Source organism: Sciurus carolinensis, chromosome 14, assembly GCF_902686445.1.
Source record: "Sciurus carolinensis chromosome 14, mSciCar1.2, whole genome shotgun sequence".
Taxonomy (NCBI): domain Eukaryota; kingdom Metazoa; phylum Chordata; class Mammalia; order Rodentia; family Sciuridae; genus Sciurus; species Sciurus carolinensis.
The window spans coordinates 33,503,771-33,521,457 of NC_062226.1; the positions used below are offsets into that span (position 1 = coordinate 33,503,771).

General features: G+C 46.4%; 1 protein-coding gene across 1 annotated transcript in view; it reads left to right on the plus strand.

Moving 5' to 3' along the window:
* Positions 1 to 17,687, plus strand: part of Gabbr2 (gamma-aminobutyric acid type B receptor subunit 2) — a 345,550-nt gene that overhangs the window by 138,351 nt on the left and 189,512 nt on the right. The window contains exon 3 of the mRNA XM_047525637.1: positions 11,125 to 11,295. Coding sequence (XP_047381593.1) covers positions 11,125 to 11,295 — 171 coding nt within the window. The remainder of the gene's footprint in view (positions 1 to 11,124; positions 11,296 to 17,687) is intronic.

Below are 17,687 nucleotides of genomic sequence, written 5' to 3' on the forward strand. Positions count from 1 at the left end.
ATTTTCATACACTTATGCATATAGTTTCTAATTGGTGATAAAAGTCTTTAAATTTTTGTGAAGAACTTTAAGAAGTAGCATGCATGCAGTTTTTGTTTCCTGTCATTGAATCGGGTCATCTTAGGGAATCCAAAGCATGAGGAGCCACTGGTGCAGAGTTACTTTTTCTTTCAGGAAAGTCTTGGGTTTTCTTCCTCCTCCTTTTTACCTTGCCCATGTTGCCTCCTCCTCGTAGACTGGGGTGCCTCCCTAAGGAGTCCTTTTTGTTTCTGGAGAGAGGACTTCATTCTAAGAACCAAAGTCCCAACCCCCACCTTGCCACTTGCCACCTGTGACTCTGACTGAGTCAGTTACCCTCTCTGAGCTTCAGTCTCTTCACCTGTAAAGTGAGAGTGATACAGTCCACTCTACCTATATTATGGATGTTGGTGATGATTGGAATTAGTCGAAAGAAACAAGCCTGTCTTGGAAATCAGACAAGAAGAAGAAGACGTATAGCAGTCTGTGGAATGGATGGGGACTTTTGAAGTTAGTCTTGCTGATCTGCCAGTTGCTTGCTGTGTGATGTATACAAATGACTTAACCTCTCTGAACCTTATTTCCTTAGTTTCCTCATCTGAAAAAACTACAGATCACAGTAGACTAACAGGGCTGTTTTGTACATTCAGTGAGAGATGGAGTGCTAAGCCCTTCCTGCAATGATTACTCCACATTCATGATTTGATCATTTCAAGGAGTCAAATAGCTAAACTCAAATCCTGATTTTGCCATATTACTACCTATGGGGCCCCAGGCCAGTCACTGCACCTTCCTGCCTCAGTTTCTCCAAGAGGAAACATTGCCTCCTCTACTTCGCTTGCAAATTGTTGCCCGTCCTGGTGAGATATGGCTGTGGAAGCGGGTGGTGAAGACTGAATTGCGGGTCACCGCTCCGTGATGAAAACCTCAGCCTCACCTGCCAGAAGACGCAATGGTCGTTCCCCAGGGGTTCCAGCCCAGACTGTCTCTGAAGACAGAGATTTAGGACCTAGCAGCAGGTCTGTGCACACTGTCCCGAAGGCCTCTGTCAGATCAGGGACTCGAGAGGAGCCCAACCGCCCAGCCCCTGGCCAGGCGCCAGTTTCCCCATTAAACTGGAAACACTCTCCAGCCGCCCTGCATCACAGTAACCTCGCGGGCATCTGTGTTGAGGTACTTTGTGACCAAACAGCATTCTACCAGGACTTGGGTGCAGCCCCCAAGTGGCCCTGAGTTCCCAGGGCACCCAGCCTGGACTTTGTGCACATCTTGGCACTGGCCACAAACAGTGTTTTGTCAAAAGCTTCCTGAGAAAGTTGCGTTGCATTCAGCTCTGCTGAAAGGGACCCGAGATGACAAATACCTCCCTCATTTAATTACAGACACAGTCGGCAAACCCATGGAAAAAGAGGAGGCCCGGCCGAGGAAAGAGCAGGGCTCGCTCGCTTTCTCAGCCCCTGCATCTGGCCTGGGTTCCTCGCCTCGCGCTTAGCAACTGTGGCCACCCCAGCTTCAGCCGTGCGCCCCACCCTGCCCCCGGAAATGCCTTATTTCTGCAGAAAAGTTCAGTTCAGGTGCCTGACACCAGGTAAAGGAGAAATCACATTTGGCAAGAATTCGTCAATGGCTTGGAATTTAATAAAGGTGGGGAAGTTGGGGGGTGTATTTACATTTTTCATCTGGGTTTATATCTGCAAAAGAGAAGTAAGGCAAACAGAAATTGTCTGAAGAAGTCAGATTAAAAATCCACCCACTCCAAACCATCAAACGCCTTAATCATTTTCTTCAGAGGCTGGAGAGAAGCACGGTTTTGCAGCTACAAGGAAACTTAGCCATCACTCAGATGCCTGGGGAGGGGCAGTGGCTTGTCCTTGCTCTTTCCTAAAGAGACTGGTGAATCCTGGTCCCCCAGATCCTTAAGTGGCCTGGAGTTGTGGGAGTCAGCGTCCACTCCTCTGTGCATGGGCAATGGGTTGCTCCAGTTCAACGTGTGGACCCTAAACCCACAAAAACCTGCTGTGGTAGGCCAGAGTGTCCCTCTGGGAGATGGGTGCTGGCCACTCTCTTTCCATCCTGCTGTGCTGGGGAAGGGTGCATCGCCCCCGGATCTTCCAGCCAATCCCGCCCTGGAAACTTACTACGTGTGAGAGAGATGCCCTCACCCAGGCCTGGGAACTAGCATTCTCCTCCCTGTTCTACAGAGAGAGCCCTGAGGAAGGGACAAGCCCTAGACCACTACCCAACCTCACCTCAGAGCTGGGCCAAAGGAAGAACCAGGCATGATGTCCAAAGAGTGCTTTCCGTCTCTGTTACTGACCCTGCGCACTTTATGTCACCTTTCTGGGCCATGGTTTTGTTGGCTGTAGAATGGATGATAACTACTACCTCAGATAATCTGAAAGTGCTGATCGCCAGCTCAGACACGTGTCTGTGAAAACTCTCCTTCCTAGAGTCCACACCACTGTCACCACTCGGGTGGTGGCCTGGGTGGTCGGTTCACTTCTCTGTCCCAGTTGTCAATCTCTTGTTGGGCGAGTTTGTTCTCAGGCATTTTGGAGACTGGATTTGGCTGGGTGAGTGTAGATGAGAGGGTAGCAGAAATCCTGTCCCCGGGGAAGACAGTAGGGGACTCCCTGTGCTGACAGAATCCCCACAAAACCAGCTCGACCACCCGGTAGGCGTCCTAACCGTGAGTGCCGGGGATGTCCCGTGTCTGCACGGTTCTTTCATATCCTGACATCATCTCAGCAAAGCAGGTGGACAGAGCATCCCACCTTCCTTGACCGTCGAGAGGAGATTAAGTGACTTGACAGGACCACACAGCTTGCAGAAGGCAGAGCTGAGGTTCTAACCCAAGGTCTTTGGGCCCCTGGGGGGAGGATCTGGGTGGCCACCCGCCTTGCTCCTCATTGCTGGGTGTCTCTGGGGTTCGGTTCGGGCTGAGGGGCCTGTGTGGTTTCCCAGGGGCTGTGAGGATGGGCCGTGTGCCCCTCCTCCATTTCCGGATGTCGTGATCTTGGGCAAATGCACTTAGCACCACATTCACCACATGGACCCTTTAAAGTGAAATGTTCAGGGTCGTCGAGCACGTTCATGGCGTGGTGCCACCATCACGACTGCTAGTGCTACAACATTTTCATCCCCAAAAGAAAACCCGCGCCGGTTAAGCAGTCACTCCCCAGTCCTCTCTGCCACCAGCCCCGAGCCTGGGGAAGCACCAGTCCGCCTCCTCGGCCAGGTTCCTCGCCTCTAAGTCTCGGTTTCCTCATCTGTAAGTTGAGGGCAATGGCGGCTCTGGCCTCCCGGGCCCTGAGTGTGAGTGGGTAACCGGGAAGCACAGGCCCGAGTGGAAGGTGGAGACTTACCCCACGGTGGCTCCTGGAAAGGACATCTTGGCCACGAGGACAAGCCCACAGCTGCTTCTCCTGGCTGACATCTGGCTTCAAGAAGTCCATGGTGCGCAGCCCTTTGTGAACTGGGCCTTTGGCTCTGAGATGCTGGGAGATTTTCCACCGCTCAGGCCAGGTGGTCGTGGGTAGTGCAGGGAAGCCAGCGGTCCTGTGGCTGGTGTGGTTGGGACGCCATCGTTATCACAAGTACCCAGGCAATTTCCTGGGTGGGAACGCAACTTCAGGACCCTCTGAGGATACCGGCTCCAGGCAGGGAGAACCCCTCTGTGCTCCAGGTGCTGCCTGGCTGCAGAGAGGGGACAAGCAGAGACGGGGACTCCAGGTCCCACTCAGTGCCCAGAGCTGGTGGCGGGTGGGGGCAGGGGGATGAGTGGGCATGGCAGCTGCAGCACCCCGTAGAGAGCAGTTTGAGGGTCCATATCAGAAACCTCCAAACCTTCACACCAACCCTTGGTCTCAATGGCATCTAAACCATGGGAAAGGGAATGCAATATAATTGATTGAGTAATTCAGATTAAGTGCATTTACAATTTTTCTGATACTTTTAGTGGGGTGACCTGAACTATTTCTTTGCAATATTTAAAAACATAAGGCTTACAAATTACATAAATGGTATATATACACCAACCAACCAACCAACCAACCAATGAAAAAACCAAAGAGGGGAGCATTTGGCATTAACAGTCACCAGTGGAACATCTCGCTTTCTTCTGGAAGATTCACTAGTTCTAAAGTAGATGAATCTAGACTGAGAGAATTCCAAAGGTTGCCTCCTGGCACTCTAAACCTTGTCTCATAAAGTAACAAGTATCCTTAAAATAGATGAACATTCCTTTCTCTCCCCTCAATCTGAGTTAGAGACCGGGATTTGGAAACTTGGACAGCTCTGTCTCTGTTTCATGGTTACATCTCTGAGGCAAAGTGCTTTTTTTCTCTTGATTCTCCTATGTCTTTCTAAATTCAGACAGTTATAAATTCCTAGAAAAAAAATTGAATAGAAAGAGGAGAGGAATATACGCCAAGTGCACTGCATTCTGGGAAGTGAGATTTTTATGGGCAGGAAAGAACACTAGCAGCAATGCATGATGGGAACTTAATGTACCATGTTGACCCAGAGCATTAGAAAACCAGGCACTGAGAGTAAAAAATGATGTCATCTCATCGATGTAAACCAGCGTAAGGTGAGAGCCTACTAGACACAGAAAGGTGAACTCAAATACTTACCCTTCGGTTTTCTAAGAAGCATTTCCAATCATAATGTAAACAGACAGAAAACAGGGCCAAGAGCAGTTCACTTGGGGTGTCTCTCTCTCGAGAAGTTGAATCTGAAAAGACTTGCCTCGCTTTTGAAGGTGAGTACATTGAAAACACTTTGAAAAAGTACTTCAAAAATAATCAAAGGAGCACAATACCCAAAAGAAGCAGGGGAAGATGATCATTTTCTACCTCTGAAAATGATCTATTATAGGATAAAGAAGAGAACTTTAAGAAAGATGTTTGTCATCCTCAATCATCCACAAACAAAATAGTTCCCGGGAAATAGCCTGAGACAAGAGGATGAGGGGAAAGGATGTGATCGTACAAAATGAACAGGAAACCAAAAATGCCAGTAACACAATAAAAATATGTTCCAATCAATACAGCTCAAAGCTGAGGCTGCTGCAAATCAGGTCAGGTCACTCAGAACCAAGACCCTGGATGGCTGACACGCATCTGTCCATCTGGTCAAATACATCACAGAGAGCTTCCTAGGCAAATAGGAGTAGAGGACTGCTTTGTCTCTGAGAGACTCACAGAATTAGGAAATCAGATAATACCAAATATTGGCCAGGAGGTGAAGAAATAAGAACCATTATACCTTATTGCTGGGACTGTGGATGATACAGCCATTTTACTAGAAAATGGTGAAAGTTAATATGCACATACTCTATAATAGAGTAGATGGGATAAAATAAGATGTTCTTCTAAAATGAAGACAAGGATCAAAAGATGAAATCATAACAGCAAATATGAAGCTACGGACTTGGAGAATTAAGAGATAGCACATAAGAATCAGGTGTGCTAGAAGAGAGATAAGAATATGAATATAATATACTACATATGCTATATTTATTATGTATAATATGTACAGTGTATTAAATATGGTATATAATAAATACTCTAAAATCTATTATAAAAATGATTATTATGTGTAATATACACAATTTAAATACATATGTGTATATATTTATTTTTTCTGAGTTGGAAGACTTCAATGTCTAAATTAAAGGACATCTTGTCTCACAGATCAATCTGATCTGTGATTAGATCTAACCTGGCATTTTTTAATAATTCCAAGAAAAAAATACCTTTTAGGCATTCAAGCAGAGAAAACCAGTCCCCTACAAGTGAATAATGATTGAGCTAGCCTCCGATTTCTCTTGAGCATCACTTTGTAGTTTCAAGAGAAAGAAGTAGTAGCCCAAGGGTTTTATACCCAGCTAAATTCTGTCATTATCAAGGCAACAGAGGCCCATACGCAGTAAGTTTGCAATTCTTTGCCTTCCTCAGAATATCAGGAAGTGCTCCCTCAGGCTGAGACCTGAAGCCAGAAGAGAGGTGTGTCCAGGATGGTGTACCAAGGGAACGAGAGGGGAAAAAAAGGAGGCATAAAGAGAGAGTCACACAGTCAAGAGATGGTGCAGGACCAGGCATTTATGATAGCAATACGCATGCATATTTTAATATATATCAAAAAGAATCTGTGTACTGTTTTCAAGAAGTATGTATTTAAAATAATCTTAATAGAATACAAATAGAAGGAGGATCAAAGCTATGACAGGCACACACAAGTACAAAATTAAGGGTTATTTCTTTTTTTTTTTTTTTTTTTTTGATACTGGGATTGAACCCAGGGGTACTTAACCTCTGAGTCACATCCCCAGCCCTTTTTGTTTTTTATTTTGAGACAGGGTCCTGCTAAGTTGATTAGAACCTCACTAAGTTGCTGAGGTTGACTTTGAACTTGTGATTCTCCTGCCTCAGCCTCCCAAGTCACTGGGATTGCAGGCCCTGCATCATATCTTAATATCAGGCAAGATATAGTATAAAAACAAAAGCAATAAAATGGCAAAGAGGTTTACTTTACATTGACAAATGTTTCGTTCCTCAATTCACTCAGTGAATATCCAGTAAGTACCTGCTATTTGCATCAGGCAAGGATACACATTGCTGAAAAATAAAAATAATACCATGATGAACCTTTATACTCAAAACAACATAAAATCAAAGCATCAAAGCAGACATGGTTGAAAAACTTGGGGAAATGATCAGAGGCAATAGAGAAAAACTTTGTAAATCTCTCAGCTTTTGATAGATCAAGTCAGCAAAAATAGGAAACATATGAAAATATAATTAGCTTGATTATATCTATTATGCATAAGTAGTCTAATAAAGGATTCTATAGCTTACAACTAGAGACTGCATCTTTTTTTTCTTTCCCAGCACCATGGAACTTTTACAAGCGTTTACTGTATAAAAGCCCACAAAGAAAACCTCAATAATTTGCCAATGCCAACACCGTACAGGCCAAATTCTCAAAACAATGCAATAAAAGTAGATATAACAAAACTATAAATTAAAATTTAAAATACTCTCTGAAATAGATCCCTGGTTAGGGATTAACTGGAGCCTTGATCACAGTCTGTTCAGAAACTAATTTGGTTGTGTGAAATAAGGCAGGGAGCCCAGAAGCGTGGGTCTTAAGTTAGGGTGCTCCTGCTAGCAGCCCTGATGTTGCAGATGCTGGAGGAGGAGGGCCTGGGGAACGTGCAGGATGCAGTGGATAGCCATGGGGCAGGGAAGAGCACTGATGTTTGGAGTCCTTTTGTCCTGAGTTCGAGCCTGCTTCCACCTCTTATTGGCTATGGTGGATAACTTAGTATCGCCCATGTCTCAGCTACAGTCTGCTTATTCATAACCAGTGGTGTTGATCTGCATTAGTGGTTCTTAACCCTCCCTGGGCATCAAACTCACCTGGAAAGTTTTATTATTATTAATAATACCACAGCTTGGGCTCTATGTCCAGAAATCTGACTTGGTTGATTTGGAGTGGGATCGAGTTATCAGATTTTTAAAAATCTCCCCAAGTGATTCCAATGTGCAGCCAGGAGAGAGAACCTCAAAACCAGGTGATTTCTTAGATTGCCCCCAGTTCTGAAGCTCAGCAGGACTACAAGGCACCTGAGTCTGCCCATGGAAGAAAGTTTCAGGAAGCTAAAGCCAGAGAAACCGAGTCGCGCAGCAATCCAATCAAAGTGTGCATTATCTCAAATGGTGCAGAAAATGTCGGCACCAGTTAATATTTTGCACCCAACATGATTTAGACCTGGGGCATATATTGTACTCCAAGCCGATGGTAAACACAATGGGCCATTTATTCACTGAACAGTAACCACCGTAATTACCTACAGGGCAAACATATGAGGTTGTTCAAGCAACAATTAATTGTGGACCTGGAACTAATGGGACAATAACAGTAAAGTATCAACCAGAGTGTGATTCAGAAATCACATCAGAAAACCAATATTTTCCAAATTGTATTAGATAAGCATTTTTGGAGATGCGATGGTATGCATAATGTCCCAGGTCCTGAAAAGAGTTGTTCCCATATTTTTTTCAGATAGCTCCCTGCTTACACTTGTGAGCAGAGGAAGCTTGCAGGGTGGTTTTAATCTCGAGTAAAGAATCGTGGACACTAGGTTGGAGGGGACTGTACAGAGTGCTCTTTCTGGCAATCTCTACAGGACCTAAATCTCACCTGGAGGCAGGTGTGTGGACCTTATTAGAATTGTAGGATCCCCTTTGTGAATCTGTTAAAACCATGAAATTTTTTTTCAGAAAAAATGTGTATATTTGTATGCATGTATGCACTCACGCAAACTATTTCCTACAGTTTTTGGAGAGTCCAAAGACACTATGGAGCCCTTCTGTTCTCACTAGGTTGTGACCTGGCCTCCATGTACACACCTCCAGGCAGAGGGATGTCACTACTCCTAATGGCAGACTTTCCATTGCTAGATAACTCTGCATGTGGGGGCTCCTCCATGCATCCAGCTGGATGGTCACTCACTGTAGGTTCTTCCCATTGGTCCTTATTCTACCCAGAATCTTTTCAACAGTCATTCTGTCCTTGACTCTTACCAGTTGTGAGGTGTCCTGTCTCTGTGGGGTCTTAGAAATTGATTTCTTTAGGTACTCCCTAGCTTCAGGTCATGGCTGATGGGTATTGCATGGTAAGCTGCAACGGATCAGATCTGTAGGGTGGACGCAGGACATCCAGGGATCCAAGGGAGTGACCATCTGCACTCTGATCCAGAGCAGGGAAAAGGACAGATCTCTACAGCTTGCCCTCCTGGAGTCCAGGGAGAAGGTGCTTCTCAGGCGGGAGAAGCAGCAGTGAAGGACGTGCATCTGGGATAGAAGGGCACGGGATGCTGTTTCCCTGGACCTGACACTCGACTCTGGGATATATTGAATCCAGAGCTGCTGCTGAGACAGCAAGGGTGCAGGAGGAAGCTGGTGACGGTGAAGACTGAGCTTGCTATAGCCATGACCTCTCTGGATCCAAGATTTAACAAAGCCAAAGAAAGGAGAGAAGGGAAGGAAGAGAGAGGGAGGCAGGGAGAAAGAACAGATTAGAAGAAACCTTGAGCAGTTCTTTCGCAATCTCAGAGTAGGAAAGGCCTTTCTAAATATGACACAAAACCAAAGACATAAGAGGAAAAAATGATAAATTCATCCACTAAAAGAAAAACAACAAAAAACCACTTTTAGTCGGGCACGGTGGTGCACAGCAGCTCAGGAGGCTGAGGCAGGAGGATTGTGATTTCAAAACCAGCCTCAGCAACTTAGCAAGACCCTGTCTCTAAATAAAATACAAAATAGGGCTGGGGATGTTAAGCACCCCTGGGTTCAATCCTTGGTACCAAAAAAAAAAAAAATCCCAAAAAACAAACAAACAAAAAACACCTTTGTATGAAAAATGACACTATAAGCAACATCAAAAGGAAAATGCAAACTGAACCAAAATAATGAGCAACTTATACCACAGAGGGCTAATTTCTTTAATTTAAAGATCACTTTTCTACCAACGGATAAGGAAGACTTAAGAGTCAAATTGGAAAATGGACCAAGGATGAGAACAGTTTCCAGAAAGGAACTAAAAATTGCTTTTAAACACAAGACAAGAGACTCAGCCTCATTCACAATGAGATAAATGCAAATTAGAACTACAGAAGCCATCTCCCACCATCACCCTGCAGAGATCAAAAAGACTGATAACCACCTTCTGTGGAAGAGGCCCAGGAAAAGGAGAGCAGAGATCAGAGGAAGTGTCAGGGGAGTGGTGACATTTAAGCTGGACAGATCATTAAAATCCGAACTTAACAACTTACTGGCACTTAAAGAAGAAATAATAAAGGGAAAGATGGACAGATTTGACTACTGAGCCTAAATTAAAATACCCACACCCAACACACAAAGGCAAACAGAGGTCTTTGCTGCAGCTCTAAAGCCTGACCTGAATCCTGTACATATAAAAAGTCATTAAATTCAATTGGAAAAACATTACAAGACCCTCAAAAAATAAAGGACATGAAAAAGAAGTTCGTCAAATAGGACACCCTCCTCATTAACCACCAGGTGGAAAAAGGCAAAACATCACAATCAACCGTGAACACGGTGATTCAGGTTTTTAAAGTGATAATTCATTATAAAATTAGATAGAAAAATGTTCTATTCCCTGTTGACAAGAATATGGTAAAATTGGCCCTCTAATTATACCCGACTAGCAGATATGCAAATCGATAAAATTCTTTGGGGAAATAAGTACAGTCTAAAGGTTCATTTCCTATCTCCTTTCTTTCTCTTTTCTTTTCTTTCTACCAGGGATTGAACCCAGGAGTACTTAACCACTGTGCCACATCCCCATCCCTTTTTTATATTTTATTTTCAGACAGGGTCTAGCTGAGTTGCTTAGGGCCTCACTAAGTTGCTAAGGCTGGCTTTGAACTCTCCATCCTTCTGCCTCAGCCTCCCGAGCAGCTGGGATTACAGGTGTAAGCCACCGTGCCTGGCTTTACTTCCTCTCTTTATCTGGGAAATTTTACATCACAGACTCTGTCCTGCAGAATAATCCTGAAATACAGAGGAAGATACTATGTACAAAGATGCCTGTAGAATAATAGGACAAATTACAAACAACACCTCCAAATTAGAGATGACTCAGTAAATTGTGATATGTTCATATGCTGGAATACTGTACAGCTACTAAAATGTTTACAGGGAGTTTTTAATAGGATGGTTAAGTGTTTATAGAACAATGTTAGCTAGGGGAAAAACAGTTTTTGTCTATAGAATGATCTCAAACTGGGAAAAAGTCCAATCACTGTGCATAAAGTTGGGAAGGCAACAGACCCCACATTAATGGTGGTTCTTTGGTAGATCACTGGTTAATTTTTTTCTTTCTTTCTCCTATTTTTGCACTTTCTAACCGTCTCTTCCATGTTGATGTATTACTCTTAACAATCCAAAGCCTTAAAAAACATCCTGCACCATGCCTTTCTGTCCCAAGACAGGGTTACAGGCCTCATCTACGCCGTTAGGAAGGATGCTGAGCTCCTAGTAAAAGCAGCGTCTCTTTTGTGGTTTTTTTCAGCTTTCCTTTGCCGCGACCACACCTGTTCTAGCTGATAAGAAAAAATACCCTAACTTCTTCCGGACGGTGCCGTCAGACAACGCGGTGAACCCCGCCATCCTGAAGCTGCTGAAGCACTACCACTGGAAGCGCGTGGGCACGCTCACGCAGGACGTGCAGAGGTTCTCCGAGGTAGGCTGCGCCCCGACCCCGGCAGGCTCACCCGGGCTGCGGCGCTGGATTTCGCCGGCGCCATGGAGGCTGCTTGACCTCCGTCAAAACAGAGCAGGTAGCTGAGAATGTGTGCGGGGGCCCGTGGGCGCCTGCAGCCTGGATGGCTCTTACTCCTGCAAGACCCCTGGGCTCGTTCATCCTGGTTACTGATGACAGAGTGACCATCTGAAAGCCTATGTGCCACCAATGGGTTTGCTCCTGCGAGGAGAGTTGGAGGGAGGAATTGGCTCAGAAGCAAGACTCCTGGGTCATCTTGGTTGGGCTTTGTGGTTTTTTTGTATTTAATAATGGTTTACAAACATGCATAAATACATGGTGCTTTGTTTTGTTTCATAAAAAGTGTAAAAATATGTATGGTAGCAGTGTTTTCTCCCAATTGCCCTGTTCCACCCTCTCTCCCAGATCCCTCATTTTCAGTTTAGGGCTAATCTGCCCAGAATTTTTCTAGTGTATTTGTTTAAACCTAAATGACTTCATGCCATATACATTTTGTCTTTTCATTTGCTTTGCAACAGATCTTAGAGATCAGATTGATCTCATGATTTAATGGCGCATGGTGTTCAGTCAATGGATGTATAGTAAGTTATTGAACCCAACCCCAGGGATATTTGCAGTCTTTTGGTGACATAGTCAATACCTTCAGTCATAGGTGTGTGCATCTTGGCAATAGATTTCTAGAAGTGAAATTACGGGCCATTTAAAATTTCGAGAGGGACTGATATCCAACAGATCTGTTCCAGTTTTTAGTGCTGCCAGTGGCTCTTGAAAATTCCCATTCCCACACATCTTTACTCACCATGGATCATAGCAAATATCTAAAAAGTTACCCCCTTTGTGCAAGTGCATAGTGGTCTCTGGTTCTTCTCCCACCCCTCCCATTTGCTTTATAGCTCCTCCTTTCTCTTCCCACATAGGCTCTTGGTACTTGGAGCCTCCCCCAATCCGAGACATCCCAGGCGTGCTTGCATGGCAGCCCAGGGGAAACAAACTTGGCTGTGTAGGGAATCTCCCTGCATGATTCAGGTGTCAGGCAAACCTCAAAGGGAGAGTGGGGGAGGCCACACCCCCCCTGCCAGCCTAGAAACTGGGAAGTGCCAGGTGAGGGGACTGCCAAGGTGGTTCAGAGAAGGGCTGGGAGTCCAGCCGAGCACTTCCCTTTCAGAGTCTCTTGCCCCATCTCCGTGCAGAGGAGAGGCCATTTGGCGTCGTACCCGGGAGACCTGGGAGAAACCCCCTTCTTTGAGCTACAGTTTCCTCCCCTGCAAGTCAAAGAGGGCTAGTAACCCCCTGCATGCCTCTCTACAGGGTTTTTGCCAAAATCCAATCTGTAATGAATTTGAAAGAACTTTATAAAGTTCATGCACAAAAAAGGATGTTTGGGGAGGGGCGTGGAAAGCAGAAGTGTTTGGCTCCAGCTGTCCTTGGTGATCCAAGCAAGGCAGGTTTTCCCAGGCACGTCTTCTACCTCTCTGCCTCTCATCCCCTAGAAGGGGGCCCAAAAGGAACTTGACCTCCAGTGGGAACAACTCATTGCCAAACACTAAAGAGGCTTTTGCTGGCAGACTGCCCTCTGTAGAGCCCAACAAATGTTCCAAAATGAGAGTGAAACAGGCTGATTGTGGGGGGTGGGGGGAACCAGTTGTTCCCCTGGCCCCATTAACACCGGACCCTGGCAGGACTTAGGGGTACTTGCTTCTTTCTAAAGGCATCTTTGGCTGTTAGAGTTCAAAGATTCCTTAGAGATACCTCCCCCAATCTCCTCATTGTGTAGAAGGGAAACCGAGGCCATGAGAGAGGAAGGGACAAAGTTCAGGGTTTCAAAGCACCTCTGAAGTCATGAAAGATGGTTCACAGAAGGTCAGGGCTGAATTCAGGCTCCAGAATCCTGCTGAAGACTTTCCATCACTCTTTGTGTTCACTGATAACTTCTGGGAATCACATGGGAGCTACCTCTATGTAGCCTCAGAGCTTTGAAATTCCCACCAGCTTGGTCTGCAGAGGAAAAATGATCAGCCTTCATGTTGATTGAGTGCTTCATAGAGTCTCAGATGCTCTGACAGCTAACTGTCCTGTAGGAAGCTGTGGTAGTTCCCATTTTGCAGATGAGGAAACTAAGGCTTCACAGGGTGGGTGACTTTTCACCCCAAGGTACATGCTGGCAAAGAGGCCAGCCAGACTGGATGCCTGGCACTCCAGAATGTAGGTCAGGATGTTCTCTACTACACTGTCCTCCCTGGGATCTGGTCTTGACAGGTAGGTACCATGTCTCCATCCCATACAACCGTGTAGGCCTCTCTGAGGGGTTTCACAGTGTCTCCATGGGAAGTCTCTTTTCCTAGGACAGGACGTTGCTTGGTGGTAGTCCTGGCAAGGGCCCCCCCTTGCTTTAAATCCCTCAGCCCCGCTGACTCCTCTCTGTGCCCAAGGGCTTTGGCATCCCTCTCCCCATGTCTGGGCTGCATTACTGAAGTATAGCCTCTGGAAACTCACCAGGGGCTAACAGCTTTTCATGAGTGCAAAGGAAACTGGATTCATGAAACTGGTCCATCAACAGTGTCAAACACTTTTGTTCCAATGGGTGCACTGGAGGGAATGTCAAGTGAAAGCAATCCTGAAGCTGGAGGTGTGAGGCAGTGGAGAGGGGATCCTTAATCCCATAGATCTATGGCATTGGAACTGCAGAAGTCTGAGCTGCCCCCAACCAGCTGCCCCCAACCCCTGAAATTCAAGGCTAATGCATGATGGTCCAGAGGCTGCTCTGCACTTGAATCAGATGAACTGATCTCTGGGCTCCATTTTGCCAAGGGATGCTGTGTGACTTCAGGCAATTCACTTCACCTTGCTGACACTTGGGTGTATCAGACCTAGACACTTTGCTTTGGAGGACCAGAGCTGAATGGAGGTGGCTCTGGGGTTAGTAGGGGTTCCACTTCCTGTCAAGTTCTCAACTCTGGTTGCTCAGTGGACTCACCGATGAAATTTTGATTCTGTTTTCTTATTTTAAAACCCAAGATAAATTTTAAATTCCCTTATTTGGATTTTTTTCTTTTTGTTTTTCTCACTTTCAACAACTTTTGAGACACAATTTACGTAACATATAGTTTGTACATTCTTCGTGTACTGTTCAATTATTTTAAATACACTTACATGGTTGTGCAATTATCACCACAATCCAGTTCTAGAACACGCCCGGCACTCCAAAAGCTCCCTTGTGCTCATTTGTAGTCAGTTCCACCCCCTAGCCTGCTTTCATAGCTTTGCCTTCTCTAGAAATTTCATGTAAATGAGATTATATAGCATGTGTCTTTGCTTCCTTCTCTTAGCACAGTGCTTTGGGGGTTCATCCATATTGTGGCATGTATTGATAGTGTGTTTCTCTCTACTGCTGAGTAACACTTCCCTGTTTGAGTAAGACCTTCTTTTAGGAAGCTTTAATATTCCTAATGCCCAGGCCACCTCCCAACACACTCAAGCCCTGGGGCCATTTCAACATGCAGCCAGCGTTGAGAATTAATGCCCTGTGCAGTTGGCTCAGTCAGGAGTTCGGGGTGGGAAATGACCCCGTCTTGTGTAGGACCTTGAGTTTAGAGCAGCCCAGTCTCCTCGGTGGCCTGATGGCCCTCAGCAGATCATGGAGCAGGATGGAGGAGGCAGAGAGAGTTCTTGTTCCAGTGCTAGGGCTCCGCCAGTGGAAGACAAAGATGGAGGTACTTATGACGAGCTAAGGGTACTGCCGAGAGGATGGTCCATGCGGTCGGGGGTGAGGAGGGACGAGCAGTCAGGTAGCCTGCAGCCCTGGAGGAAGTGGAGCTCTGGAAGGATTTGTGATGACCGCGGGTGTCGGAGCAAGACTGGGGGATGGGACGTCAGAGCCAGAAGAGGAAGGTGGGGACTAATGACATGTAGGACTCAGGGGCCAGGCCCTGGTGGTGAGCCAGCAGCTAAAGTGGAGTGGAGGTGCAGGTCCCTGGGACTAGGACACAGGAAATGAGAGGCCCAAGTCAGTGTCCACAGGGGAACTGCAGGCCCAGGTGGGAGCAGGGCTGGGGTGGAGATGGCGACCTAAGAGGACCAGCAGAGGGCAAGAGGGGATTGGGCCTCTCCCCACACTCCAGGCCTATGACTACTAACCCATCCTCACCAAGTAATTCTCTTGGTTCTCAATCCTGTGACAGGACTCACCTGCAAAAGGACTTTAGGCAAACCACTTGCTCTCTCTGAGCCTCAGTCTTCCCTCCTGTAAGATGAGGGAGTTGGGCCAATTGACCACTAATGCAAGGGATTTTTGATTCTAGAATGAGGGGTTAGGGAGGTGGGCCATTCACCCTGATCCTGCCGTCTCCAGGGACATGGTCATGGGAATGATGTGGCCTCTCTGTGCCTAGGTTTTGTTTTGTTTCTTTTCTAAAGACTTTATTTTTCTTTTCAGAGCAGTGTCAGGTTTTCAGAGAGGAAGGTAGAGACTCCTCTACATGTCCTCTGCCCCACATGGTCAAGGCCTCGGCCATTATCCACCTCCCTCCCACAGTGGGGCGTTGGTTCCTGCTGGTGAACCCACCTGGGTGCGTCATAACGACCAATGTCCACAGATCACTTTGGGGCTCATTGTTAGTATTGTACATTCTATGAGTTTGGGCAGTGTGTGCTGACATGTAATTACAGTATCTTACAGTGTTTTTATTGCCCTAAAAATCCTGTCATTTCACTATTCTCCACATCTTTCCCTTTTCCGTGTCTTAGAGTTGGATCATACAGAATGCAGCCTTTTCAGGTTGACCTCTTTTACTTACTTAGCATGCATTGAACTCCTCCATGTCTTTTCTTGGCTTGCCACTCACTTCTTTTTTAGTGCAGAATAATATTTCATTGTCTGGATATTCACTTATCCAGCTACTGATCAAAGGACATCTCAGTTGCTTCCAAGTTTTAACCATTATGAATAAAGCTACATAAGCCTCCATATGCAGGTTTTTGTCGAGACTGTTTTCAACTCCTTTGTGTAAATACCAAGGAGATTCATGTCTGAATCAAATACTAAGAGTATGCTAAGTTTGGTGAGAAACTGCCAGCCTGTCTTCCAAAGTGGCTGTACCATTTTGCACTCCCACCAGCAATGAATGAGAGTTCCGGTTGCTCCACCTCCCTGCCAGCATCTGGTGATGTCTGTATTCTGGATTTGGCCATTTGAATAGGTGTGCAGTGGTCCCTCTGTTGTTTTAAGTTTCTTTCCCTGATAACATAGGATGTGGAATGTTTTTTTGTATACTCATTTTCCACCTTATTTCTTGGCGTGTGGGAATAGTCATAGTACCTACCTCTTAGTCTCGTGAGGATTCAATGTGTTAGATCACATAAAGCACTAAGAAAAGAGCCTGGATCATCTAAAGCACCATGCAAGGGGCAGCTGATATTTTTATTGTCATCTAGAATCTAGTTCCTTAGCCAGTGGCTGGCCCCACTCAGGAACCCCCTGTGTGGCAGGGTTTCTGTGCCTGGCACCGGCACCATCCCCAGACCTCTCATCCCTCCAAACAGACTCCAAGACTCCCTACCTGCTGGCTGATCTTCAGGGGTCTTGAGGCTGCTGGTACTGACCTTTCCTTACAGGGTCCTCCTTGGAATGGCAGGACCCACTGAGACCCTTGATCTGCCTAACACCAAAAGATCGCCATCTGCAGAGCTTCCTCTTCAAAGCACCTGCCCTTTCAGGCTCTCCAGGGCCCCACTGGCCCCTGGGAACCTCCCCCACCTGCCAAGTTGCCATCTGCCTCACCATTGGGGTCTCTGAGCTCTTCCGAAGTTTCTGCTTGCTCTTTTGGAGGAGGAGCCTGGGAGAGATAGCCCTGCAGTGGGGGGCAGGGAGACCCCGTGATGTTTTGAAGCCGGGGAGGGAGGGCATCCTTGTTAGAATCCACAGCTCTTTCCTGCCACTCTGAGCAGGAACCAGCCGCTTAGTGTGACTTAAGAAGACCCTTCCTGCCACCTGGCCCCAGCCACTCTGCAAAGGCTCCTTCTCTGTTCACCTCTGGTCATTTCTTCCTCACACTTTGGTCCAGCCACACCTCCACGTTGACACCTCTCTCAGCAGGAGCATCCTCCCCAGTGGGATCAGGCATGCTGCCGCGGCCGCCCACTTCCCCTGGGGCTTCAGGATATGGGCTCTCGGCACCATGAAGCCTAAGACACCCCCTGCTCCTTCATCTCTCCTCCGTGACCAATGCTGATCTCAGGGATGATGGCCCGTGTGCCTTCAATAAGAATTTCAGCAATGGATTTCTCTGTCCATTGGGTCAGATTCTTAGGGTCAAGTGCAGTTACTTCCTCTCAATGCCCTGAGTCTGCCCGTACCT